The sequence below is a fragment of the Gopherus evgoodei genome, chromosome 7, assembly GCF_007399415.2.
Source record: "Gopherus evgoodei ecotype Sinaloan lineage chromosome 7, rGopEvg1_v1.p, whole genome shotgun sequence".
Lineage (NCBI taxonomy): Eukaryota > Metazoa > Chordata > Testudines > Testudinidae > Gopherus > Gopherus evgoodei.
The window spans coordinates 41,193,840-41,221,041 of NC_044328.1; the positions used below are offsets into that span (position 1 = coordinate 41,193,840).

Genomic DNA, 27,202 nt, shown 5'->3' on the forward strand with positions numbered 1-27,202 from the left:
AATTTTGCCTGAATATTTTTACTTTTTAATTTAAATTTTAATAGATCAGACCACAATATAGGTTGGCATAAATATTTAAAATGTGAAGTTATTTTTAAAGAAAGATGAATTAAAATCAAATTTAAATATTTTTGTTAACTTTAATCTACCCTGGTTCAGTGACGCTTCATGATAAGAACTATCAGAGGGGTAGCCGTGTTAGTCTGGATCTGTAAAAGCAGCAAAGAGTCCTGTGGTACCTTATAGACTAACAGACGTATTGGAGCATGAGCTTTCGTAGGTGAGTACCCACTTCATCGGATGTGACATGCATCTGACGAAGTAGGTATTCACCCACGAAAGCTCATGCTCCAATACGTCTGTTAGTCTATAAGGTGCCACAGGACTCTTTGCTGCTTTTATATGATAAGATGGATTGCTGGGGGAGGAATGTTTTAAAACACAAAAACAGGTAAAGATAGAGCATTCCTAATTGAAGGAAAAAGAGGAAGAGTGTCTACCATGAAGGACAAGCTGGCTGCCTTTTCGTGATGAAGAAGGAGATGTGCTTACTCGTGTATCTGAAGTGATGGTGGGGGGACTGGGCTGAGGGCTTGATACATGTGTACACAAATAAGTCAATTAAAATTTGAAGTTAAGCTCAAAGAACATTCAGGCTATCCCTGTTCACAGAACTGAGACAGGATTACAGAGGGCAGGATTTTGGCAGACAAAATTAAGTGTTATGCAAGCCCACCCAAAAAAAAAACAACGGATGGCTAAATCATCTTACTAATATATTCAGCCCTCACCAAGGTAGGGACAGACCCAAGTGTTGCTTACCTTGGGCATTTATCATATCATGGATGCATCCTCTAATGCTGAGACAGAGCAGAGAGGTTGTGCCAGAATTCCAAACAGCAACACAAGGAGGTGGAACCCAATTGCTACCTTTCCTTGTCAGTGTCTACCCTACCCAAGCCCAGAACTTGATAAGTCAGTACTAGCAAGTGACTAGAATCCTGCTCTCCACCAATTAGAAGCCAGTCTCACCACAAAAACTCAATATGCCAGGTAAGACGCATTCTTCAAAGCATTCTCCTTACCCCATATACCAGTTAAGGGACACCTGCTCACTTCAGAACCAATGAAGAACAACCAGTAGGTAACCACTCTCTAGCCAATCATGCAAAATATCACGTGACCAAACATAGACAACTGTTAGTATCACCCTGCCTGTCATCACTGCTCCTGTAACAGCTGAAAGGTACGGCATTCAGGTAGAGAAGGCATCATGGTATGCTGGGGACATCAAAGCAGCATTCTGAGTTGAGAAGCACTTGGCCAGGACTAGGATGCAGAAGGACTGGTGATTTACATTTTAAGAGAACAGTGCTAGACAAACTCACACAAAATGGATAAAAGCAAGCATATATCCTGAACTGGAAAAATACAGCCAACATATTAAAACCATTATGTCCATATCAGAACATCTCAATCTTATATTTATAGGAACAATAGATCACCAGGAAAGACATTCATACAGAACCATCATTAAGTTACATTCCCTTTCCTTTAATTTATACTTCCGATCTTCAGAGACTCCTCCCTTTCCTCCTACCCCAAAAACATTCAACTTCCCAATAAAGTTTTTAAAAAGTTAATATAAATGGTTGGGTATAAACAAAATTTGAAAAATGGCAAGGGGTCATGATATAGCAATGTACAGTCAATATAGAACATACTGCTGAAAACTTAATTCTGTAATAAGAGTCTTCTGACAGTGGCCAATGCCAGGTGCCCCAGAGGGAATGAACAGAACAGGTAATCATCAAGTGATCCAAACCGTATCGCCCATTCCCAGCTGCATATCTTGACATTAACTGAAACGTTTTATTGTAAATTAGTTGTAATATCAGTAAGTTAATTACTTAAAATGAAAACATTGGCTCAGCACAAGAAATTTAACTCCTTTGCTGATGCATTCATAAAACAGCAGTATTTCTGAAGTGCCAATGTATCAATGGCTCTAAAGCAGTTTAAGCAGAACCACAGAATCTCTCAACTGATTTACTGTCTGCAATACTTAGGAAATGACTGCGTTGATGAACAGATTTGTCTTGGATTTTGACTAGTAATTTTCCTTCACTAAGCCTAAAGATACTCAGATAAGGTCCCAGAAGTTTCATGCTGGGAACTGCGCAGAGGCACACAACAATCAGTAACAGAAAGCCTCTCATAACTCAGTGACTACCAGCCATTTTTCAAGAAGCTGAACTGACTACTGGCCAGTCCCTGACCTACGGAAGGGTTAGTTGAGGAAGAATTTGGATCAGACTCCCTCTCTCACCACACCCCCGCCTCCCCGCCTCCAGATATTTGGAGGATTGTGGGCAGGAGAGAGAGAGAGAGAGAGAGAGAGAGAGCATGCTCATTCTCTCATCATAGGATTATTTTGTATACTACAAAGTGATTGGCACACTAGTGCAGAAAATAAAATTAAACACGCTAGCTCCTAAGTGGAAACATGATTCATCAACAACAGGGGAAATTTTCAATTAATTACTTTTTTATTAGACAACCTATATGGGTAGCTCTGTTTGCCTGTGCTGAGTAAATGGGGCTGCTCACTTGGATGCTTAGAGAGAAACCAGACACTACTTCACAGACAAGTGTGACTATTTCCACACGAACATTTACACCAAAAGTAAATCAAATTAATTCATTTTAACAGGGATTAAACTAGATAACTTGGAAATTGAGTGAGGGGAAAATAACTGATTTAATTGCTTTCAGTGAGCTAAATTTTCTAAATATAAGAACAAGACTGATGGACTATTGTTTAAATATTACTGATTATAGTAAATATTTCTGGATTTTCAAATTACAAAACCAGATTTTCCATTTTTAAAACGATAAGTCAGAAAGCTCAAGCTCCAACTCCAGTTTATATTTAGAATTTTATATTTTTAATTTCTTTCCAGTAGGAAAACAAACATCTTCCACCAAGAAAGTTAGTATGTCCACAGCTAACAAGTTCATACTTAACAGGTGTATCTGTCATTTAATTGTCAAACACAAAATTGATCTCACTTTAATACAGATATCGATGTAAATTATCATGTAGCTTTCCCATAAAACCACAATGATGCTTCATAATTGCAGTTCTGAGAAGACATCCCTAAAAAATGGTACACTACATCACACAAAAATGTCAATCCAGAGTAATTCTGTTTTACAGATGCTGCCAAATCAAATAAATTACATTAAAATTACTGTGAACAGAACTATTTAAGAGTGAAATATTATGTAACAACTTCAATTCAAAGGTCTTGTGCATTGTATGAAGTGATAGATTGTTTCGTTTTATGAGAGAAAGAAAAGCTCGTGTTACATTCTGAAAACAAAAACTATTTACCCATTCAGAAAAGCACTACCTGAAAAGCTGTATTCCCAGTTCTGGACTAGTTTAGATCATCATGATTGTCCATTTTTCCAGTGCTGCTTATCTGAATAATTACTGAAGCAATGCTTCAGTTTCCTCCCAACCCAAGCTTGCCATGAATGAACTTGCAGTATGACTGGAGATACTAAAGATCCATCTTAAACTATAAACCCTATCTCCCTTGCCTGCCCACTCACTTTTATATTGGCTCAAACAGTTCTCCTATAGATGAGTACAATGTTGCTCTCTAGGGCTAGGCTTCTTAATATATGATCATAGAATATCATGGTTGGAAGTGATCTCAGGAGGTCATCTAGTCCAACCTACAGCTCAAAGCAGAGCTAATCCCTGAACAGATTTTTTGAAGTAACCCCTAAATGGTCCCCTCAAGGACTGAACTCACAACCCTGGGTTTAGGAAGCCAATGCTCAAACCACTAAACTATCCCTCCTCCCAATATGTAGAAGTAAACATGAGCTATTAAGGGACACCATATTGGGTTAAAAGTAGTATTTCCTACCTCAAAGCAGCCAAGTGACCTCCAGACTAAAACTCCTGGTATTAAACTCATCTGTAACCTTCATTATTGTACATTCAATCTACCGTGGCTGCCAACATAAGCATCTAGGTGTTCACCTAATGTTTTCTCCGATGGCAAGCGAGGGCAAGGCTATCTTATAGATCAAGTACCTGGAAATGTCCCATATATCACTCCCTCTGCTGTTTCAACACTTCAATGATGTGTGACATTCATTAAGTTTAAGGGACAGACAAACAAACAGTACTGCATCTTTTTTTGCAAGTCAGTCATACAAGCACAACAACATATCTGGAAATTACAGCAGGAAGGTAATGTTCCTCCCTGTAGTTCTTGAATTCATTGATGAATTTTTAGTAATACACATATGTATACAAGTCTTGCTCACAAGGATACAGACTAACTTGATTCTCTTGCAACCACTCAACTCATTCAAATTTAATAGGAATGCAGTTGTGTATTAATTTCCAAAACTGCAAACTGCTGAAAGAATTAAATCCAACAGAACTCCAGGTATTACAGTTTGTACCATTAAAAAAAAATGAATCTCTGACTGGGGCTAACACTCTTTTCAGCAACAAGCCCTTATGAGCTCACAGGATGTGTCTAGGCAGTTAGACACCTGCAGCTGGTCAGGCTCACAGGGCTTGAGGGCTGCTTTAACTGCAGTGCAGATGTTGGGGATCCTCTGGGACCCTCATACCTTTCAGGGTCCTAGATCCCAGGTTCCAGCCCAAGCATCTACACAGCAATTGAACAGCCCCTTAGCCCAAGTCAGGTGGCACTGACTAGCTGTGGGTTTTTAATTGCAGTGCAGACATACCATTAGTATAGCAGATGCTGTTACAAATTTTGAACACACTATGGTCTGTCATGTGAAGAAAATCTCTAACTCCCACTTTTTCTTCTGCAGAAAGCCAAGAGGATTTCCCAAACATGATAAATGAGAGCATTTCCACTCCAAAAAAGGAACAGGCTTTTTGCTGTGCAATATCAGCATTTTTCTGTTCACCATCATCTAAGGAGAAAGTAAGTTATTCTTCCATTCCCTCTTCCTCACCAAAAAATAAGTTATTTTATATATATCCATATACACATATATATATATATACATATACACATATATATATATATACACACATACACATACACATATATATATATATACATACACATACACATATATATATATATATCCATCCAGCTACTACAGCCCAGGCAAGATTCTTCCTGCTTAACAAAAGCACCTTATAATAGGTTTATTCAAGTTCGATGCACAGGCTACATTCCAGTTCTGTCTCAAACCAGAACACACGGCTGGGACATGGGAGATCAGACTGTACAGAGACCTTTAAATCACTTGTCCTCTATAAAGTTGCTTATCATCACATACAATCTGTACATTGATTCATTCTCATCTGCAGTCCTCCAAACCTCAAAGGCAAGCTTCTGGCCTCTGGATGGTTCTCTAGCAGTAACATGGGATAGCTCAGAAGTTTGAGCATTGGCCTGCTAAACCCAGGGTTGTGAGCTCAAGCCTTGAGGGGGCCATATGGGAATGGGGGTAAAAATTTATATGGGGATTGGCCCTGCTTTGAGCAGGGGGTTGGACTAGATGACCTCCTGAGGTCCCTTCCAACTCTGATATTCTATATAAACTACATGCATATCTTGAGGATTTTAAGAGAACGGGGGAAAATGTCAGAACTAATTGCTCATCTGTCATCATGACTACACCTGCACTCAAGAGCTAAGGGTGCAGTTTACAGCTCATGTTGACATTCCTGCACTAACTGCTAAAAATAGTAGTGTAACCATGGTAGCATGGGCAGGGCAGCAGCAACATGGAGTAAGGCAGGTTTGCAGGGGGTGGGGTGGTCCAGAGCTAGTGCCACCACTGCTGCTACCGTAGCTACACTTTAAAAAAAAAAAAAAAAGGCTGGAAAACACACCTCTAGCTCCAAGTGTTGACATAGCCTAAGAGAAGGCATTATATACTTAAAGCTTTCCCATTTTTGGAGGTACTTTGCCAGGCAGAGTGCATTCCATTCTGAGTCAAACAGCAAATAAGAATGAGATTGATATGTTATGGGAAAAGCACTAAATAGGGTTCAGTGCTCCATTTAATAGAATAATTTAAAAATCCCTCTAAAAATAGTTGTCAACTGATCTTTGAAATTCAAAATATACCTTGGAATTGGCCATTCTGATTAAAGCTCACTGTTTGCACTTTGACTCGTAGTATGAATATTTATTACTTTTGGTACTTTGCAGATTAGGACTAAGAAAAATGCACAATAGGAACTTTTTCTGGTAGCAGGAAGTGAGGATTTTAGCATACACTTAGTAATTTCACAAATACTCTATATGAGGTACCAGGAGACAAGAAAAAACTCCATTTGAAGTTATCCCAGGAGAGCAAACATTTGTGAAAAAAGTGGAAGGAAACCTCTGCAACATTTCCATGAGTCATTAGCACATTGGCAGTTTTTCACTGAGTGTAATGAGGTGGGAGAAGGTAACAGGTTTAAATGCTGAATTTCTGTTTTACTCTATCTTGCTTCTTTTGGATTTCAAGTTTTTCTTAAGACCTAAGAAACCCCTCCTGAATATGAGATTTGTTATTTTAGTTCTCAAGTTAAGATTCCCTTTATCAGTGTTACAAACACACCTACAGGCCCCAGTCATGGATAACGGTTTGAACTGTACTATATACATCTTAAAAGACATAGAACACTGACTCTGTACCAGGGGATAGCTCAGTGGTTTGAGCAATTGGCCTGCTAAGACCAGGGTTGTGAGTTCAATCCTTGAGGGGGGCCACTTAGGGATCTGGAGCAAAAATCAGTACTTGATCCTGCTAGTGAAGGCAGGGGGCTGAACTCAATGACCTTTTGAGGTCCCTTCCAGTTCTAGGAGATAGATGTGTAAGTTCAACACAAGAAAGAGGTTTACAAGATGGAGGGAACACAAGGAACAGAGATGAGACTGTCTGATAAGCAGAAGACACAGTACACCAACCTTTAGCAAACAAGCTTTCAGTGTAGAGATTGTGTCTCCTACTGAAACTAAATGAACTAGAGTCTCCATTCTATCATCATCAGGTCAACAAGAAGCCAGAATGGTGGCTGAAGATGTTATAAATAAAAATGAAGAAAACTGTTAAATCCTGTCTTAGAGTCTCACAATGGTGCAAGCTACCTATTCCCTTTTAAAATTAATATGATTAGGGGGTCATACTGCGTTATCTCAAAAACAAACAAACCTACCTTACATTTTTTACACAGAAGTAAAGAAACAGAAAAAATGTGGCCAGCTCAGAGCCTTGGTGAATATTAGACTACCAGCCAGGAGAAAGAGGACAGGGGCAACATAGGACTTGCTCCTCTGGCCAGCGTTTGAAAGATAGAGGATGGACTGGAAGTATTAGAGATAATACTCAGCATCTGGAAGAGAGGATGCAGTTTGCACTGCTTCCTGGCAACTCTGTGTGGCCATTTGCCATTTCTCAGCTCCAGGGTATGTGCAGACTTAGCCAAGATGATAAATTTGTGGTAGATATGGCAATTTCCCACATACCCTTGGGAGACCTACCTGAGTTATGTTGAGTACCTTTGGGGCCCATTGTATTGCATGCAAAGTTTATGTATTATTGTGGGCTGAGATTGGATGTAACCTCTGTTGGGGGAAGGAGGAGGTGTGATGTGTGGCCTGGGAGTTCAAAGGACTATATTGAAAATGTGCCAGATAAGAATGGACTTTTGAGACAGTAAGTATGAAGTGGATTTCATGAGGAACACCAAGGGAGAGGAACACCAAGGGAGAGGTTAATGTAAATTCCCCACCCCGAGATATGCAAAAACCTAGACTTTTGAAACTATGCTCTGAGGAGTGGGTCATTGTCCAGTCTCTGGGAACAGGTAGCCATCAAAGCCAGCGTTATGAAAACAAAATGCTGAACTGCCCAGCCTGGATTCTAGTTCTGAATCTGAAACAGTTATGAACTTGTCACTATAAGGAAAACCCAGTTGTGGGTTTTGAAGGACTGACACCGACCAGAGCTTGAGACTGGAGTTGGGGGTGATCTCTAGCAAGCTTTTTAGCATGCATAAGCAGCAAAGAGTCCTGTGGCACCTTATAGACTAACAGACATATTGGAGCATGAACTTTTGTGGGTAAATACCCACAAAAGCTCATGCTCCAATACGTCTGTTAGTCTATAAGGTGCCACAGGACTCCTTTGCTGCTTTTACAGATCCACACTAACACGGCTACCTCTCCGATACTTAGCATGCACAGGTTCTTTTATTGTTTTTAATATGTTTTCTCCAATATGTTTACCCTGTATTACAAGACGCCATGTACAAATGACCGTCATTCAGCATCAAGTTTTTAATGCCTATCAGGGATGCAAAAAGAACATCTGTTCACCTTCCCTGGGGGAATAGGGCCTGCAATTGTTTGTTACGCAGGAAGTGTGCATAGCACTGGTTCCAAAGCAAGTACAGCACACAGGTCAGTCTGCCAAGTCTCAGCTAAAAGTGCTCTCAGAAAAGTGACAGTTATGTCACTGTCCAAGATGGACACTGATAAGCTCAAACACATTAAGACCCAAACAGCTTATTTAAGCATATTTTAACATCTCCTTTCCAATAACCATATCACTTCAGCTTTATTTGTGTGACTGACCTCCCCAGACCACTTCAAGCCTTGCACTAATAATCCTAGAGAAGCACTACAGACATACTGCATTTAACAAGTGACACTATACTGTCAGTCTAAGGCTTAGCAACTGTACCTGTGTACAGAAGTACATCCAAAGCCCTCCTTAAATGGAGCACACAACTGCAATCCTTAAATCAAATTCAAAATTGTCATTATCCAACTTATCGACTTTATAAGGCTGGGAATTACCTCGCTGCATGGCAGCCCCTGGCCCTCCATAAAAATTAATACAAGCGATCTACCAAGACAAGCTCAAATACTCCGAATTTCTGAAGTCCTACTTATCAAGGTGGAGCTATGCTACTTTAATTATTCCTAAAAGCTGCCACAGAAATTTAAGGACATTATAATTCACCCTTTTCATGAAGAGGGGGAAAGTACTTTATATTTTACAAGAGGCAACAAGCCAGTGTGACATCATCTACTATTGGAGAATTATTTCATGTCATACTGGAACACTATATTTTTTCAGCTTTATTAATAGGATGCAATATGAGACAATAACAGGGGAAAATAAAGGGCTGCCAAAACTTTAATAGGAAAAAAGGATGAGCCACTTTCTTCTCAATACTAAGGACTGATATGTTCTAGAGGGTCTAAAAACGTTTAGTTTGCTGAAAAACCATGTAGCTAAACACTGTTTAATATTCCAGCAATACCCAAGGTGGTTTATTTGCCAAAAATATTCCTATGATTGTAACAGTTACCCCATACACTCCTACATTACCATCTTTCAGTATCAGAAATATAGCAATCATTCAGGTACGTGAACCAGCCCAAAGGTAGTGCTTTCTGTCTTATGAAGTTTCTATATCTAAAATGAGAGTGCTGCAAAAGCAGCCTTCAGCTTGGTGGAAGATGGTGAGGAGTAATGGAGGGAGAGATGCTGAACAAAACACCCAGAAAGGTGGTGACTGAAACATAGCGGAAACTAAAGAGGAATAATCATGGGATGGAGCAAACCAAGGATGGACAGTTTAGGGAGGTGCAATTCCTTTCAGGTTTGGGAGCACAAGACTATCATATAGCCTTGTACATGGTCTGGACAGAGAGATATTAGACCAGGTGTGGGCAAACTACTGCCCACCAGCCATTTTAAGCCAGCCCTTGAGCTCCCACTGGGAGCTCCAGCCAAGGGAGCAGGGTCGGGGGCTGCTCCACGCAGCTCCCAGAAGCAGCCGCATGGCCCCTCTCGCACACTCCAATAGGAGCTGCAGGGGCAGTGCCTGCGGACGGGGCAGTGAGCAGAGCTGCCTGGCCGTGCCTCTGCATAGGACATGCCGTTGCTTCTGGGAGCCGCTTGAGATAAGCGCTGCCCGGAGCCCACACCCTGAAGCCTCTCCCCATGCCCCAATCCCCTCCCTACCCTCCAAACCCCTCCGTCCGAGCCCAGAGCTCCCTCCTACACCACAAACTCCTCATCCCCAGCCCCACTCCAGAGCCTGCACACTCAGAGTCCTCACCTGCCCGCCCCCACACTCCCCAGTCCTAGCCCAGAGCCCCCTCCTGCACCCTGAACTCATTTCTGGCTGCACCCCAGAGCTTGCACCCTCAACCAGAGCCCTCACCCACACCTCAAACCTAATTTTCTGAGCATTCATGACCCATCATACAATTTATATTCCCAGATGTGGCCTTCAGGCCAAAAAGTCTGCCCACCATAGCAGTAGAAGACAAGACTAAAAGCAAGTTATCTGGCCCTTTTCACACTCAAAGCCGTCTGTCCCCTTGTGTCCCATACACTATTTGGTACAAGTCAAACAATATATAATAAAAATGTAACTTTAGTCCAAGGTTTTTAGCTTGCCACTGATACCGTTTTACCAAAAAAGCCGACCCATGTTAGATGTCCACTCGTTCACCAGGACTAGAAATGGTTCAACACTCAGCCTATGGGATACTGAGCCCTTCAAAACCATGGCAGCATATCCTATGAGGCAGCAGACACATTTTGCCTTGCATGTGATCACAGATCCTAGCAAGTGCCCCCTCCTGGCCTCCTACTGGGACTGCTTTGAGATGAATCCAAGCCTGATGCTCTGGATCCCCAGGTGTTTCAAGCTTCTGGAGAATCAACAAGCTGTAGTACAGTTTCCTCCCTTGGCCTGTCTGACACATCTTCTGGGCACTGACTTTGTCTGCTACTTCTTCTCAGAAATGGAACTCCTCAGCCCACCTGCCTTCAGCACCCAGGACCAGCACTGACCCTTGCAAGATACCCCAGTTACTTAAACAGACCCTGTCCCAGAACTCCATCCCTAAGGTGTGAAGCTTCTGGTTTATAGTTTAATTCTCTCAGGGGCACATAGCAGTTGTGAAGTTAATGCATACTCACATTCTGCACAGAGTCTAACTCAATTTACTCTTTGATACTTAATCATATAAAGCACAAGAGTACAAATCATCCAAAATAAATGCTACCTGCATGTCACTTTCTATCTCACCCTTCCTTTGGAAGTCCTTAGGGATCATAAATATCCAGCAAGTTGTCTCTAGAAGGTGTTCCCTGCCTCATGATGGCCATCACATGGGGAGTAGTCTCTTCCTCATAGACTTGAGAAGATAACCCAGAACAGAACAATTTCTGCCCTTTTTAAAACTTTCACCCCTGTGTCAAGTGCCACCCTTGTAAGCTTTCCTACATAAGCATAGGTGCTGACTCTGTGGGTGCTCCAGGGCTAGAGCACCCGTGGAGAAAAATTAGTGGGTGCTCAGCATCCACCAGCAGCTAAGCCTGCCCCTGCCCCCCCCCCCCCCAGCAGCCCCACTGATCACTCCTCCCACTCCATCCCAGGGCCTCCTGCCCACTGAACAGCTGTTTCACGGCGTGCAGGTCAGCTCTGGGATGGAGAAGGAGGAGCAAGGAAGAGGTGCACTCGGGGCTGCAGTGAAGGTGTGGGGAGGGGATGAGCATCCCTCAGGTAGAGAGGAAGTCAGTGCCTATGCACATAAGTACAAACCCCTGCCAGATAACTCTGTTGCCAAGGTGACTTCCCCGCCCCCGCTAAACTTGTTCTTCTGGGCAGGGACCAATCCTCTGTCTAAAGTGACTAGATGTCCAACAATTGAGTACTTAGAATGAGCTACTCTCTACTTGACCTGAAGTAGAGGTTAGTGAATCTTGAAAGTTTGTCTCTTTCATCAACAGAAATTGGTCCAAGAAAATATATTACCTCACCCACTTAGCCGTGGTCTACACTATGAGTTTAGGTTGAATTTAGCAGCGTTAGATCGATTTAACCCTGCACCCGTTCACACGACCAAGCCATTTTTGTCAACTTAAAGGGCTCTTAAAATCAATTTCTGTACTCCTCCCCAACGAGGGGATTAGCACTGAAATCGACCCTGCTGGGTCGAATATGGAGTAGCATGGACGCAATTTGACAGTATTGGCCTCTGGGAGCTATCCCAGAGTGCTCCACTGGGACTGCTCTGAACAGCGCTCTCAACTCAGATGCACTGGCCAGGTAGACAAGAAAAGCCCCGTGAACTTTTGAATTTAATTTCCTGTTTGGCCAGTGTGGCGAACTGATCAGCACAGATGACCATGCAGAGCTCATCAGCACCGGTGACCATGGAGCCCTAGAATCAGAAAAGAGCTCTAGCATGGACCAAACGAGAGGTACTGCATCTGATGGTTATCTGAGACGACAAATCCATGCCATCTTAAATCTGTTCCAAAAGATGAAATGCCAGAATATTTGAAAAAATCTCCAGGGACATGAAGGACAGAGGTTATAACAGGGACCCGAAGCAGTGACACGTGAAGCTCAAGTAGCTCAGGCAAGCCTACCAAAGAACCAGAGAGGCAAATGGCCACTCTGGGTCAGAGCCCCAGACATGCTGCTTCTATGATCAGCTGCATGCCACTGTAGGGGGTGCCCCTACAACTACCCCACCCCTGTGCTTCCCTCCTCCCTCATCCCTCCTGGGTTACCTTGACAGTTATCCCCCCATTTGTGTGATGAATTAATAAAGAACGCATGAATTTGAAACAACAATGATTTTATTGCCTCTGCAAGCAGAGATCAAAGGGGGGAGGTGAGGGCAGTTGGCTTACAGGGAAGTACAGTGAACCAAGGGGATAGGTTTTCATCAAGGAGAAACAAACATAACTGTCACACTGTAGCCTGGCCAGTCATGAAACTGGTTTTCAAAGCTTCTCTGATGCACAGCGCACCGTGCTGTGCTCTTCTAACCGCTCTGGTGTCTGGCTGCGTGTAATCAGCAGCCAGGTGATTTGCCTCAACCTCCCACCCTGCCATAAATGTCTCCCCCTTACTCTCACAGACATTGTGGAGCACACAGCAAGCACTAACAACAATGGGAAGACTGGTTTCACTAAGGTCTAAGTGAATCAGTAAACTGCGCCAGCAAGCTTCTAAATATCCAATGGCACATTCTACCACCATTATGCATTTGCTCAGCCTATAATTGAACTGCTCCTTACTACTGTTCAGGCTTCATGAGCCATGGGAGCAAGGAGTAGGCTGGGGTAGGTGCAACTGCGCGATGCTTCCGACTGGGAAAGCAGCCTGAGGCAGAAGCATCCAGCTGGCATAATATTCCAGGCAGGACTGAATCTCCATTAGAGGAAACTTAAAGAAGAGAATGACCTGGAGTCATTCCCATTTTTGTCCAGGCGCCCCGACTGACCTCACCAAGGCCAGCCAGAAGCACCCATGTCTACCCAGGAACTTCGACCACCTAACTGAGGTCGGCCAGGAACACCCACAGGACGACGTTAGCCTTGGTACTGTGGACACACACACCGCCGACGTAATGTGGTTAGTGGGGATACACACAAAATCGATTGTATCAAATCTATTTCTAAAAAATTGACGTCTATTAAAATCGACCTAATTTCATAGTGTAGACATACCCTTAGAGACCCTCTCCTACCCTCTATTGGTATTTTTTTTGCCAGAAGCTTTTGGAATCTCAAATCAATATGGGGGAAAACAGACCATGGATAAGGCAAAAAACTGCACACTCAAAATGGATGTTTCCAGCCTGAACAGAGAGTTCATAAGCTCACAGAGAATTCATAAATTACACAGATCCTCAAAATCATTACATATGCAGCCAATTATGTTTGGCAGCACTTAGAGGTCAAAGGGCAATGCTGACTAGCTTCAAGAAGTGTCCATTTTCAGTTCACCTTAGCCAGGAATGGCCAAGATGCAAGGAATCAGACAAGGGACACAGCTTTCACTTTGGGGGAAGGGGGCAGGACAGCTTTCTGATACCAAACAGTTCAGCTAACTTCTTCCATTCTCCCCAACCAAGAGCAACTAGTTAGACCAGTAGTCTAATAACTTATCCCTAATGAATAATGACTAACACTTATTTGTACTGAAGGATGGTACTCCTTATCATACTAGTTATCTCAGGAAGTGCAGCAGAAAACCGCTTTTCTGATGCAGATAATTTTTTCTGCATTAGCAACGTTTAGCTGCTCCAATTGTCAGAAATGGGTCATTCTTCTAAAGCAGGCCAGGCAAAAGAGGTCTCTAGAAACAGTCCAACACCAGAACCCATCTGGAGACATTATAGAAGTGTTGTGTTCAGGATTTTAGCTTGGATGACAAATTGTGGTCACAGTGTGCTCACCCCAAGATGAAAAGGAGACAAAGAAACGTGATGAGCTCTACAGTATTTTTACATCTCATCTGACAGTCATGCTTCTTAAGAAAGGTCTTCACTGCTCTTGGTTTGAATTTTTAGTTATGATATGGGATATTCCAGGAGAGTAGGGCTCTGAAGAGCTGAGAAAATTGTGATCTTTGGGAATAAGCTATTTCAGCCTTAATGTGGGGGTGGAGAAGAGAATGTAGACAAGAGGAGTCCTTCCCTGAGAGTCTGGCAAACCAAGCAGTGCCACAGATTATTCCTGCAGGTAGTCATTAGTAGAATGATGTCACAAAAATTCCAGATCCGCACAATCCAGGGAAACTATTGGAATCCCGCTAAGCAACAATGTTTGAACAGTTATTGCTACAATTGTTTCAGCCATAGAATGGAGAGCATCATTGGGCACACGCTATACGTAAACCTATCAGTTTAATGAAAGGCAAAGGAAAGCTTCTAGAATAAGAACATTTAAACTCTTTCTAGGAACAAAGGGGTTATCATCAGACTTTGGTTTCGACGGGTACACTCACCATTACATTGATAATGAATATGTACGAGCAATACTGAACAACCTGCACTGAAATCCTAGACGAACTCAGACTGCTGATAAACTTAAGTAACCATAGTCTTTCCTCTAAAACTTGGGGGGCCGGGGGAAAGAGGGGAAGAGAGAAAAATCAAAAAGTTTGAATATTTTTATATTATATATATATATATATATATATATATATATATATATATATATATATATATATATATATATATATATATATATATATATATATATATATATATATATATATATATATATATATATATAGGTAGCCCATCCAAAATTTTGTTGCATTACTAGAAGTGTTAGCTTAGGGACAGTTGCAATAATTTCTCCTTGTTTAAAAAAAAAAAAAATCAATGGGCAATTACTACTGTATTATGTCCAGAACCCCTTGAGTTCACCACCATCTGAACACGGCACAGATGGAGAATATGAATTAAAGTTCTTTCAGGAATCCAGCCCAATTCTATTTGTCTCAATGGCATATAAGAATTCACCACACTGTTCCCCCCCGCCCCCATCTCTACATAGGAGGAAATCATGAAGATTAGGCATTCAGAACCAGTAGGCAGCACAAATGTAGATTATATTTTAAGAGCTTTAGTAAATTACTCATGTTTGAAAATATTTGTAATTTACTTCTGTATACAGCTCTTCACACAAGACAGCTCTCCAACCACATTCCTGGATCACATAACCATTAAAATCTTACCCACCACACCCATACCATTCTGAAAAAAAAGTCAGCTGCAACACAGAATCAGATCACAGGTTTCACTGCATGTTCCCTTGCTTCACAGTAATCCTTATTTTCAGAAGCAACCATTTAGAAAAAAATCTCTCTCTGACATTACTCAGTGGGCTTTATCAACCTGCCTTTCTCAGGCCATGTCTACATCTAAAATTTTGCAGCGCTGGTTGTTACAGCTGTATTAGTACAGCTGTATAGGGCCAGCGCTGCAGAGTGGCCACACTTACAGCAACCAGCGCTGCAAGTGGTATTAGATGTGGCCACACTGCAGCGCTGTTGGGCGGCTTCAAGGGGGGTTCCGGGACGAGAGAGCAAACCGGGAAAGGAAACCAGCTTCCCCGCGGTTTGCTCTCTCGGTCCCAGAGCCACCCAGCAAACCGCAGGGAAGGAGACCTGCTTGCTCGGGGTTCCGGGACCGAGAGAGCAAACCGGGAACGCCGCGGTTTGCTCTCTCGGTCCCGGAGCCAGCCAGCAAACCGCAGGGAAGGAGACCTGCTTGCTCGGGGTTCCGGGACCGAGAGAGCAAACCGGGAACGCCGCGGTTTGCTCTCTCGGTCCCGGAGCCAGCCAGCAAACCGCAGGGAAGGAGACCTGCTTGCTCGGGGTTCCGGGACCAAGAGAGCAAACCGCGGCGAAGCTGGTTTCCTTTCCCGGTTTGCTCTCTCGGTCCCGGAACCCCGAGCAAGCAGGTCTCCTTCCCTGCGGTTTGCTGGGTGGCTCCGGGACCGAGAGAGCAAACCGGGAAAGGAAACCAGCTTGATTACCAGAGGCTTCCTCCTTCCACGGAGGTCAAGAAAAGCGCTGGTAACTGTCTACATTGGATTACCAGCGCTGGATCACCAGCGCTGGATCCTCTACACCCGAGACAAAACGGGAGTACGGCCAGCGCTGCAAACAGGGAGTTGCAGCGCTGGTGGTGCCCTGCAGATGTGTACACCTTCAAAGTTGCAGCGCTGTAACTCCCTCACCAGCGCTGCAACTTTCTGATGTAGATAAGCCCTCAGTGATCTAAACAGCAGACAAGCAGGAAGCCCTGGCCCTAACAGACAATATTTGCTGAAAGATAAAGACCTTGATAAATTAGTTGTTAAGATCACACATCTTATTACCACCCATCAAATTCCTCAGACCAATAGTGTCAACTCTAATAGCTACTATAATGGCCAATACCTGCAAAAAAGTGAAGTACCTGACTCATTCACACTCCGCTCCAATTGTTTTAAATGGTACAGTTTAAACAGCAGGTTTTGTAGTACTATACCACATGTTGTAACATTCCACCTCAAGCCATCCAATAGGACATTGTCAGGCTTTTCCTCTCCCTCTCCTACTACTTCCAGTCCTTCCTTCCCACTTCTTCTGAGCAACTCTTCCCATCACTCTCTCTCTGTATCTGTCACATAACTTACCCCTATCTCAATTTTCAATCACTTTCCTCATCAATTTTGATCCTGGCTTTCCACATCTTCACACTTATCTTTGGCTGATTATCCATTATCCATCATTGCCTCCAAACCTTTTTCAGTCACTACTTTCCAGGACAGAATCCCCCATCCTGCAAGTATGGCCTACATTTTTTGATCCTAGATGTATGACTTCACATTTGGCCATATTAAAATGTATTTTGTTTGCTTGTGCCCAGTTTACCAAGTAATTCAGATCACTCTGTCCACTTAATTATTTACCTGCATGCTCTCTCTCCTCGGTTCTCAAAAAAAAAAAAAAATCAATCAATCAATCATCCATTGACCTCACTTACTTCCCAGCTCTTCACTTTTAAGATTCAGTGAGCCATAGACAACTGTTGTCTTGAGTTCTTTAGCTCCAATTCTATTTTCTGTTCTTTCCACTCTGTCTTCCACATTTTTCATTCCATTGAAATCACTCTTCAAAAATATAACCAAGTCTATGCAGCCAAAAATGTTGGGTCCAGGGCTCCACCCTTATCCTCTTTAACCTCTCTACTGTTTTTGACACGGTTTTAAATTCATTCCCTACATCTTAGCTACCTTGCTCTTGTGTGATACTAACCTCTACTACAGGGGCGGGCAAACTTTTTGGCCTGAGGGCCACAGCAGTTTCAGAAATTGTATTGAGGGCCGGTTAGGGGAAGCTGTGCCTCCCCAAACAGCCAGGCATGGCCTGGCCCCTATCTGCTCCTGCCCCCCTTCTTGTTCCCTGATGCCCCCCTCCCCAAGGACCCCTACCCCATCCACACAAAACCCACTTCCTGTCCCCTGACCACCCCCAGAACCTCCAACCCTGATTGCCCCCCACCGCTCCATCCACCCCCCCTTCCTGACTGCCCCCCTGAGATCCCAGCCCTATCTAACCCCCCTGTTCCCTGTCCTCTGACTGCCCCAACCCCATCCACACCCCTGCCCCCTGACCACCACCCTGAACTCCTCCCCACCTCCTTACTGCACTGCCTAGACCACCGGTGGCCACCCAGCTGGAGACAGCCACGCAATGCGCAGCACAGAGCACTGGGTCAGGCTCCAGCTCTGCAGCTGCACTGCCCCAGGAGCTCGCAGCCCTGCCACCCAGAGCATTGGGCCAGGAGCTCAGGGACCAGCCCACGGGCCATAGTTTGCCCACCTCTGCTCAATTAACTATTCAGAAAATCCTCCTCGCGGTCTCTCCCAATGCCCTTGGAGGTACTACAGAGCTCTCTGCCCTACGTCTTGCAATTTTACACCCTCTTTGGGTGATCTCACCCACAAAGTCATTAGCTTTCTTGAAAGTCCACTTCTATCATATCTTCAGGGAATTTACCAACTGAAAATAGCAATCATGAGCTCTAACTGGGAACAGCTTATATATTTTATAAAAACCTCAAACTTTATGTTACCAAGACTCGACCAGTCACAGTATCAACTGTGTATATACTGAGCACCTTCTTCCTCTGCCTGAAGATTATAAACTCACTGGGGAGGGATCTGGCATACTTTTCTGCTTGAAGAACACATACTCAGGGCTGGATTAATGCAAGGACGATGTGGGGCTACAACCCGGGGCCTCAGATTTCAAGAGGCTCCTCAAAATATATAATTTATTGCACTGTTTTTCAATTGGCAGCCCTTAGGCCAGATCTGGCCCTCATGGGACTTCTATTTGGCCGATCACTGGCCATCAGTTGTTCCTTCATGCTGCCTAAGAAGCAACAGCCAATCTGAGTTCCTGAGGAAGCAGCACAGCTCTCTCCACAGCCCCTCAGGAGCCAAACCTATTCTCACAGGAAAGGAGGGGGAAGAGTGGTCCCTGCTCACAAGAGGAGAGGAGGGGGAGCAAAGAGAGCCCTGCTGCTCATGGTAGTTTCCCTCCCTCTTCCTTCCTCTCCTCCTCTGAGCAGGAATGGCTCCTCCATTCTTCACTCACCACATCTTCTCCCAGGCTGGGTGCTACAGGGAGGGAGGGGGATGAACAACTCCTGGAGCTACCTACCCCTCCTGCACAGGAGAACCAACTGCAATGCCTCTCCCCCGCCTGGGACTGGGTAGGTGAAGAACCCCAAGAAGAGCAGAGGTGAGATGGAGGGGAAATAAAGCTGATGAGGGCTGAGCAGATGGAGGTGGGCTAAAAGGCAGAACTGATGGGGACTGGCCAGATGCACTTCAGTTTATTTTTCCTTCTGTTTACTGTCATGCCATTAATTTAATTTTTTCACTTACATTCTGACACATTGAAACTGGACTATGTCGATACATTTCAACTTAGTGGTACACTTTTAATCAGGTGCTTAATCAGATACAGTAACTCCTCACTTAAAGTCATCCCAGTTAACTTTGTTTCATTATATTGCTGATCAATTAGGGAATATACTCATTTAAAGTTGTGCAATGCTCCACTCTTAGGTTGTTTGGCTACCTGCTTTCTCCATAGCTGGCTGTCTCCCTATGCTCCCCCTCCTACCTACCCCCAGCGCCTCCCACCCGCCAGCAGACCCCACGGATCAGCACCTTCCACTCCTCCCCTGCCTCCTGCCCATGGCAATCAGCTAACTTGTGGTGTTTTGGAGGCAGGAGGGAGGAGCGAGGAACGAGGACTCAGTGCACAGGCTGCTCCTCCTCCCTCCCCTGCCTCCTGAATTCCACAAGCCAGCTGATTGCCCTGGGTAGGAGGCAGGGGGAAAGGAGGGGAAGCCTGCGCCAAGTACTCGCTCCTCCCTCCTAAAACACTACAAGCCAGCTGATTGCTCCGGGCAGGAGGGAGAAGCGAGGACTCGGTGCGTCTCCCGCCTCCCTCCTCTGCCTCCCAAACTCGACAATCAGCTGGCCTGCTACGTTTTGGGGGGTTAGGGGGAAGGAGGAGCCAGGACACAGAGTGAGAAGTAAAGGGGGAGAAGAGGCAGGTAAAGGGTGGGGGCTTGGGGGAAAGGGATGGAGTGGGCAGGCTGAGGGTTGAGCCCCCACCCTGGTGCTTGCAGAGTAGGGGAAGCTGCCCTGGAACCTAACCCACCCTATTTACATTAATTCTTATGGGGAAATCCCATTCGTTTAACATCGTTTCACTTAAAGTTGCACTTTTCAGGAACATAACTACAACGCTAAGTGAGGAGTTACTGTACTTACACAACGTGAAGAAATCAGTAATTGTTGTGCTCCACTAGTTTTACTTGATTGTGGGCTGTGCAGTACTTTTCCAAAAAAACAGACAATGCAACCAAGTGTCAACGTTTCAGGCAGTAACAAAGGGAAATTAGAGGTCCATTCTTCTCATAAGTTTAATTTTAATTTAATATGACAACAGAATTAAAGCAGCATGCTATGGCATTACAGTTCATTTGTATAATTTTGTTTGCAAGATGTTGTTGGACTATTGCCTATCAGCATGCTTAACCTTTTATCTTCAGATTAATAAATCTAACCCAGTACACTTGGTCTTGAAAGGCTGGTGTCAGGCCCTCACTAGAGAGCAAATATCTAAAGAGCCCTTTGGCCCTAGAGAGTGCTCTGTGTCTTATAAGGCCTGTTAGAAAATGTAATTGAATATAACTGGTATAGCTAATTAGTAATAAGCATAGAGATGCAATGGTTTAATTGCCTACCAGGTACGAGCCAAATTTAAAATGGCTGTGTTAATTTCAACGTTCATTCAGCTTTAAATTGGTATATCATATTTAAAAAACAGAACCAAAATAACAGGTAATTTAACAACAGAGTGTTTTGGCATTGGGCCTGGGCGATGGTAAAAGAGCAGATGGAAGGAACTGAATTTGCAAAGAAGGACTCCCACAACTATAACAGCCCCGGTCCCTATCAAACTTTATGCAGTCCTACACATCATATTACTGGTGCGATTGGAAATACCCACGACACTAGTCTGCAACTCCTCACTGCACGGATTCTAGTTGATTGGTACACCGATCAACTATACCACATCATATATTTGTGGTGCTTTGTACTCTTCTTACAATCCTCAACCCTACAACTTCTTGTGACTGTCAGATTATAACAGGGGTAGGCAACCTATGGCACGCATGCCGAAGGCAGCACACGAGCTGATTTTCAGTGGCACTCACACTGCCTGGTTCCTGGCCACTGATCCGGGGGGGGGGGTCTGCATTTTAATTTAATTTTAAATTAAACTTGTTAAACATTTTGAAAACCTTATTTACTTTACATCCATCAATAGTTTAGTTATATATTATAGACTTATAGAAAGAGACCTTCTAAAAATGTTAAAATGTATTACTGGTACGCGAAACTTTAAATTAGAGTGAATAAATGAAGACTCGGCTCACTACTTCTGAAAGGTTGCCGACCCCTGGATTATAATATAGCCCATTAGATTATGGCAGTAATATCATGTACACAATTTTTTATATCACAGACTGGATCCACTGTAAAAGTCCAGACTCACTGCAACATTAAGGAGGACCTGTGAAGAAGACACTAAAACCCATTTAATTCTCCACGGTAGCAACTGCCCCCAACCAACCAGAATGAAGGGACATAGGGATTTAATGCATAAGTGAAAGTCATGCTTCAGGGCCCACAGGCAGAGTTGCCAAAACCATACCATATATCCAAATAAGACATCACAACTACAGGGAAAAAAAATCCACTACAAACACCTAGCCAGCCAAAAGTGTTCAGGCAAAGTCCTCCCTCTCCTCTACAATTACAGAGGAGAGAGTTCTGAAAGACTGGTTTTTATTCTATGCCCTCTGGGCCTGCTCATAACTCCAGCAGTAGTCTGGCAGCTCAGATATCACAATGAGACATTGTGGAGTATCACAGATGAGCACATGGAACCCAGACAGGTGGTAGGATTTTGTTTGTTTTTAAACTTGTTTGTTGGTTGAATGCTACTCTTAGCCTGGTCAGTAGGAAGATTCAGCACATAGATTTCAGTCACCTTTGCAATAAATTCACCTTTAGAAAACTTAATAGGAAATACAATTTCAACGAACTGCCTTTTTGGAGCCAGAGTAACATGGAGAGAGTCGATATTTAAACAACAAATAATTGGTCATGCCACACAAGTAGCTTCATCTTACCCAATTTGGGCTTAGTTAAGATGCTATAAGATCTTGTATTTACAATGTCGTAAGCACGGTGTTTTCTGTGTTTTATACAGGACCAAGTACACTTAATAGTTAACACAAAGTATTAATAGAAATATGGCATATTTGGAAAGAGAAATGCATTAACTACTAGAGTTATATCAATTTTTGGAATCAAGCCAGCAGGAATATTCATTAAATGCAACCCAGTCTCTCCCTGCTCTGATGACTCATGCCCCAAATCAAAGTTTATGAGAGGAGCTGGTCTTACAAACAAGTAACATATAAAGCTAGGGGAAAGCTGCAATACTTAAACAAAACTTCAATACTTTGAAAACATATTAATTTTTGTATGTCACTTGAAATTTATAATTAATGATCCATAAGGTGTTCTATTGGTAAGAATGTCCAATTCTGAACTGAAGTCATGCATTAATTACAACTTTCCACTAAAGCAGCAAATCCACAGGTATCATTATAGACAGATTTATAACAGAACTGTGGTCAGGTAAGAACTGCGAGAAGATTTCATGGTTGAGTATTCTGTACACTCAGTCTGAACTGAGGAATACCACGGTATTTTTAGCAATTCTTTTTCACTCATTTGTGTAGAAATAATCCTTGATAACTTGAAAAATGAAAAACTTCCTTCCATACCAATTTATTTTTTAGCTCTCACATTCATTAATTTCATATTATGCACACTCGTGTGCTGTTAGTAATTTGTTTTCAAGTGAAGACAAATATAGTTAATAGGCTTTTTCAAACAGACATAAGCAAAATTTGTATTTTACAAAAATCTTGACTAAGTCTCTAAACAAAGTCCACTAATTTGCTTATAGCACTAATGTACCCATTTTTTCCTTCTACCCCCAAAAAGCTCATCTATTTGTGAATTACATGTCCTTAACTGACGGCCCAACTAGCTGTGAGGATCAAACCCACATACTAATATGTACTTGAGCAACAGAAAAGAAGTTAGAGCAGTTGCCAGGAGTTATCCAAACAGAGACTGCCACCTACTGTATACACAGGATGATTGTTCAAAGATCTTGAAAGGAAAATAATGAAACAAAAAATTGCTGTCTGTATGTTCTCCCCTCACTGTGTTTATGATTTTAATCACAAATTTAGTATGTTTGTGTGTTACTCAATATATGTCAGAGAAAACTCAATATACATCTTTTAAAACCAGGAAAAAATTAATTATACAAAAATCTAAAAATTAAACTAAACCTCCCCCACTATTGATTACAGCTACCAATAACATTTAGACCAGTGGGTCTCAAACTTTTTTTTACTGGTGACCTCTTTCACATAGCAAGACTCTGAGTGCAATCCCCCCTAATAAATTAAACACACTTTTAAATATATTTAACACCATTATAAATGCTGGAGGCAAGGGGGTTTGGGGTGGAGGTTGACAGCTCATGGCCCCCCATGTAATAACCTCGTGACCCCCTGAGGGGTCCCAACACCCAGTTTGAGAACCCCTGATTTGGATGTTCTAATACTTCTATGAAGACATCACCAGATTCATACCAATCAAAAGCTACTTTATATTCCAAGGCCAGTTTGAGAACATCATCCAGGAACTGACTGCTAACAGAGTATAATCAAACATCTCACTAGATTAGGATGCCACAGAGATTTATTCTTCTCCTTCAGCTTGATTACAGATCTCAAAAATATCCCTTGTATACATCTGATAACAAGCTTTCCTTAAAGAGCTATTTTGTAGTTTTACCATTTATTTAAATATATCGTAAACTTCCTAAACCCAGTGTAAACTAGTATCATTCTGAAAAGTAGCAATGAAGAAAATACGGCATTCATTTTTAAAAATCCTATACATCATTTGACAAGTGAATTGTCTGTCATCTGTTTTACCACAATACTTACTATCCTGTTACTTAACAACTGTACAAAGATTTCCTATTCGGATAGCTGTATGTAGATTATTTGCCACTTATCCAAATAACAAGTCTGCCAGTGGAGGGAAAGGGAAGTTTGACAGGGTTTGTTTAATGATGATGGCAGAGAAGTAGTGGGATCATGTACCAAATTTTCAGATTGTAACTTGCAAGTGTAAAATGAGATCGAAAAGTTATCCTTTTTCAGCTAGAAGGTACAAGAGCCTCTTTTTTATTAATACTTCTACTTTGACTCATACTTTCTTAGTTTCTTATCTGTACATCATTACATTTGAATTTAACCTTCATTTTAGACAGTGATCTGTAGAGGAAGATACAAATGCAGACCTTCTACAATCAAGGCACTTTTAATTCAAACTTCACGTGAATTAGCCATCACTACAGCAGAGAGCAGATATGCAACAACATAATGCTAAGAATGTTGAACAGTTGCTTTACTGAGCTGTAAGAGCACACTGCTGGCTTTGCACACCTTCCACCTTCATACCTTGCATATATTTTATTTGCTCAGTTTAATTGAAACATAGGTTGGTTTCCTAGTCCCCAAAAAAAATTATAAACAGGGGTTTAGAAGATTTTTAAAACAATGGATATTAGTGGATATTAGTAAATGAAAGGATGTTGTTGGGACATTTAAAAATGTATCACAGTTTATATAACATTAGAAAACAAAATAAAACAAGTTCAGCACAACTGTGGGAAAGCTCATGTCAATATTGCTGATTTTTTTTTGTTATGTATCATTAACACAACTGAGATGCGTTTCTAAAGGTCAAAGGAAGGCTGACCATACTATAGTTTAACTCCTTCACCTCTGCATTCTTTGTTGCCATATGCAAAAAGGGATATCAATTCAGCATCAACTTTGACACTACGCATGACTCATCTTAGCCTTGATTATTCCCTCATCCACAACCTACACACTATCTTCCTCATTCCTATCCCCAAGGATCATTTTTCTGCCCTATGTTCAGCAGATTAAGCATTACAGACAAATACATATTTAAGAGGAAGTGTCAGTTAAACCAACCAGCCTGTATTAGCTTGCTTTCAGTATACAACTTTGCTCCGAGGGAAGGCGGGAGACCAGCTTCTTACAACTATGCTACATCACTGGCTAGGGGCCAACGCGCAGGATTGTGGACAATGCCGAAGACAGACACTCTGCTGACCGCCGAGAAGGAAGCCCCAGTGCCACTCCTCAGCACTTCTAAATGCAATTAGAACAAAAGCAGGCCCGTGTCACTTATGGTTGCCCCCCTCTCTCTTGCTAGCTCACGGGATGTCTCCACAGACAAAGCCCTAACCAGAAGGAGCTCTCATCATCACGAGGGTCCCCCCTGCGGCGTCCCCCGAACCTTTCCCCTCTGCCAGGCAATACGAGACCGGGAATCAAGGTCCACCCGGGACCCGCTGACAGGAGAGGAGGTGAAATGGACAGTGCAGCGCTTCTCCCCAGTCACTGCAGCAGCACCTCCTCCCACAGCCCCTCCTGGGCCGGCGGAGCGCGCTCTCCCGTCAGACACACGCCTAAGGCACCGAGACCCTTCTCGGGATCCCGCCGGGGAAGCCCAAGCTGACCGAGCAGGGCTCCCCGCGGGGCTGTGGACGGGCCAGAGCCCCCGCCCCGGGAAGTGCCTGTGTGTCTATGGAAGCTGCCGGCTCCGCCCGCCGAGGGACCCGAGTTCCCCTGCCTGCCGCGCCGGCTCCGCGAGAGGCTGAACGTGGCCGGGCTGCTCCCCTGGAGCCCGCAGCCAGTGCGGAGCTGCTGCTGCCGCACGGGAAGAAAGCGACTGCGGCGGCCCACGGGGGCTGTTGCGGTCCCTGCGCTCCCGCCTCCCCGCTGTGCTGCCCGCACATCTCCCAGCCCCGCTGCAGCTCCTGAAGGGCACAGCCCAGCCGCCTGCCGCCCTCACCGTCCTGTGCTGCTGGCGGTGCCTGCCCAGCCCGGGGAAGCAGCCGGCGGCTGTCAGCGCCCCTCCGCCGCCGCTCCGCGAGAGGAGAAGCAGCAGCGATCTCCTCACGGCAGCCGCCATCTCTCAAGTGGAAGCAGCCCAGCCGGCCCCCGCCCCACTCAGGCAGGCTGCACCGCGGGGCTGCCAGAGGCCGGGGCAGGCGTGCAACCACCAGCCAATCAACGGGCTTCCCCCCCGAGCTGGGGCGGGGCTAATGTTCGTCTAGCTCCCTTCTGCGAGGAAACTGATGAGAGGCGGGACTATAGGATGTCAATCAGCGGGGACGGTTAGTAAGGGGTGGCCGCGAGGCCGGAAACAGCGCGGGGAGTTTAACAGCTCGGGGGCGGGCTCCTGTACAGCGGGCAGGCGGCACAGCGTGGATAGTGCAGAAAAATTGGTTTGTAATTTGGGTTGCCAATTTTGGTTGGAGATATTCCTGGAGATTTTATCACATGCCATAATCTTTACAATTTCTGGAGACTCCAGGCCAATCCTGGAGGAGTGGCAACTATCTGTAGTAGACCAGAAAAGGACCCTGGTATACCTGGAAATCTCTTGGACCCCAGCTGGGGGACCAGGTATCCGGCTCTCGACTGGAACATTTGGTCAAAAAGGGACCCAGGCGTCTCCAGTCACCACCGCCAACTGGGCCATTCGGGTTGGTGGGGCTGTGGAGCCAAGGCAGGCTAGTCCCCGCCTGTCCTGGCACCGTGCTGTGCCCTGGGAGCAGCCAGCAGCTCTGGCTCCTGGGGGGGCATAGGGCTCTTCGCACTGCTCCTGCCCTGAGTACTGGCTCCATACGCTCATTGGCCAGGAACCAGCCAATGGGAGCTGGAGGGGGGCCGGGCAGTGCCTGCAGCGGGTGAAAGCAGCATGCGGAGCCTTCTGCCCTCCCCACAACACACACCTACTAGTAGCGGACCTGCTGGCCGCTTCCAAGTGAGCGCACCGCGGTGTCAGGACAGGCAGTCAGCCTGCCTTAGCTCTGTGCTGCTGACTGGGAGCTGCCCAAGGTAAGCCCGTGCTCCAACCCTCTGCCCCAGCCGTGAGGCTCCCCAGACCTGGAGCCACCTCCTGCACCCCAAAGCCGTCATACCTGGCCCTAGCCCAGAGCCTGCCCCCCAGCCCAGAGCACTCACACCCATAGGCCCCAACCCCCACCCCTGAGCCCCCCCCA

At 44.2% G+C, this 27,202-nt stretch overlaps 1 protein-coding gene across 3 annotated transcripts in view; it reads right to left on the minus strand.

The window, feature by feature from the left end:
• MCU (mitochondrial calcium uniporter) overlaps positions 1–26,155 on the minus strand; it is a 151,409-nt gene extending 125,254 nt beyond the window's left edge. Inside the window, exon 1 of one of the 3 annotated variants that reach the window (XM_030569549.1) lies at positions 25,987–26,155. In XM_030569549.1, the coding sequence (XP_030425409.1) occupies positions 25,987–26,106 (120 nt within the window). In that variant the 5' untranslated portion in view covers positions 26,107–26,155. Of the gene's footprint in view, positions 1–3,944; positions 4,017–25,986 lie in introns of those variants that run through there. The other 2 variants (XM_030569550.1, XM_030569551.1) reach the window with 2 other exon arrangements.
• Between the last annotated feature and the right edge of the window lie 1,047 nt (positions 26,156–27,202).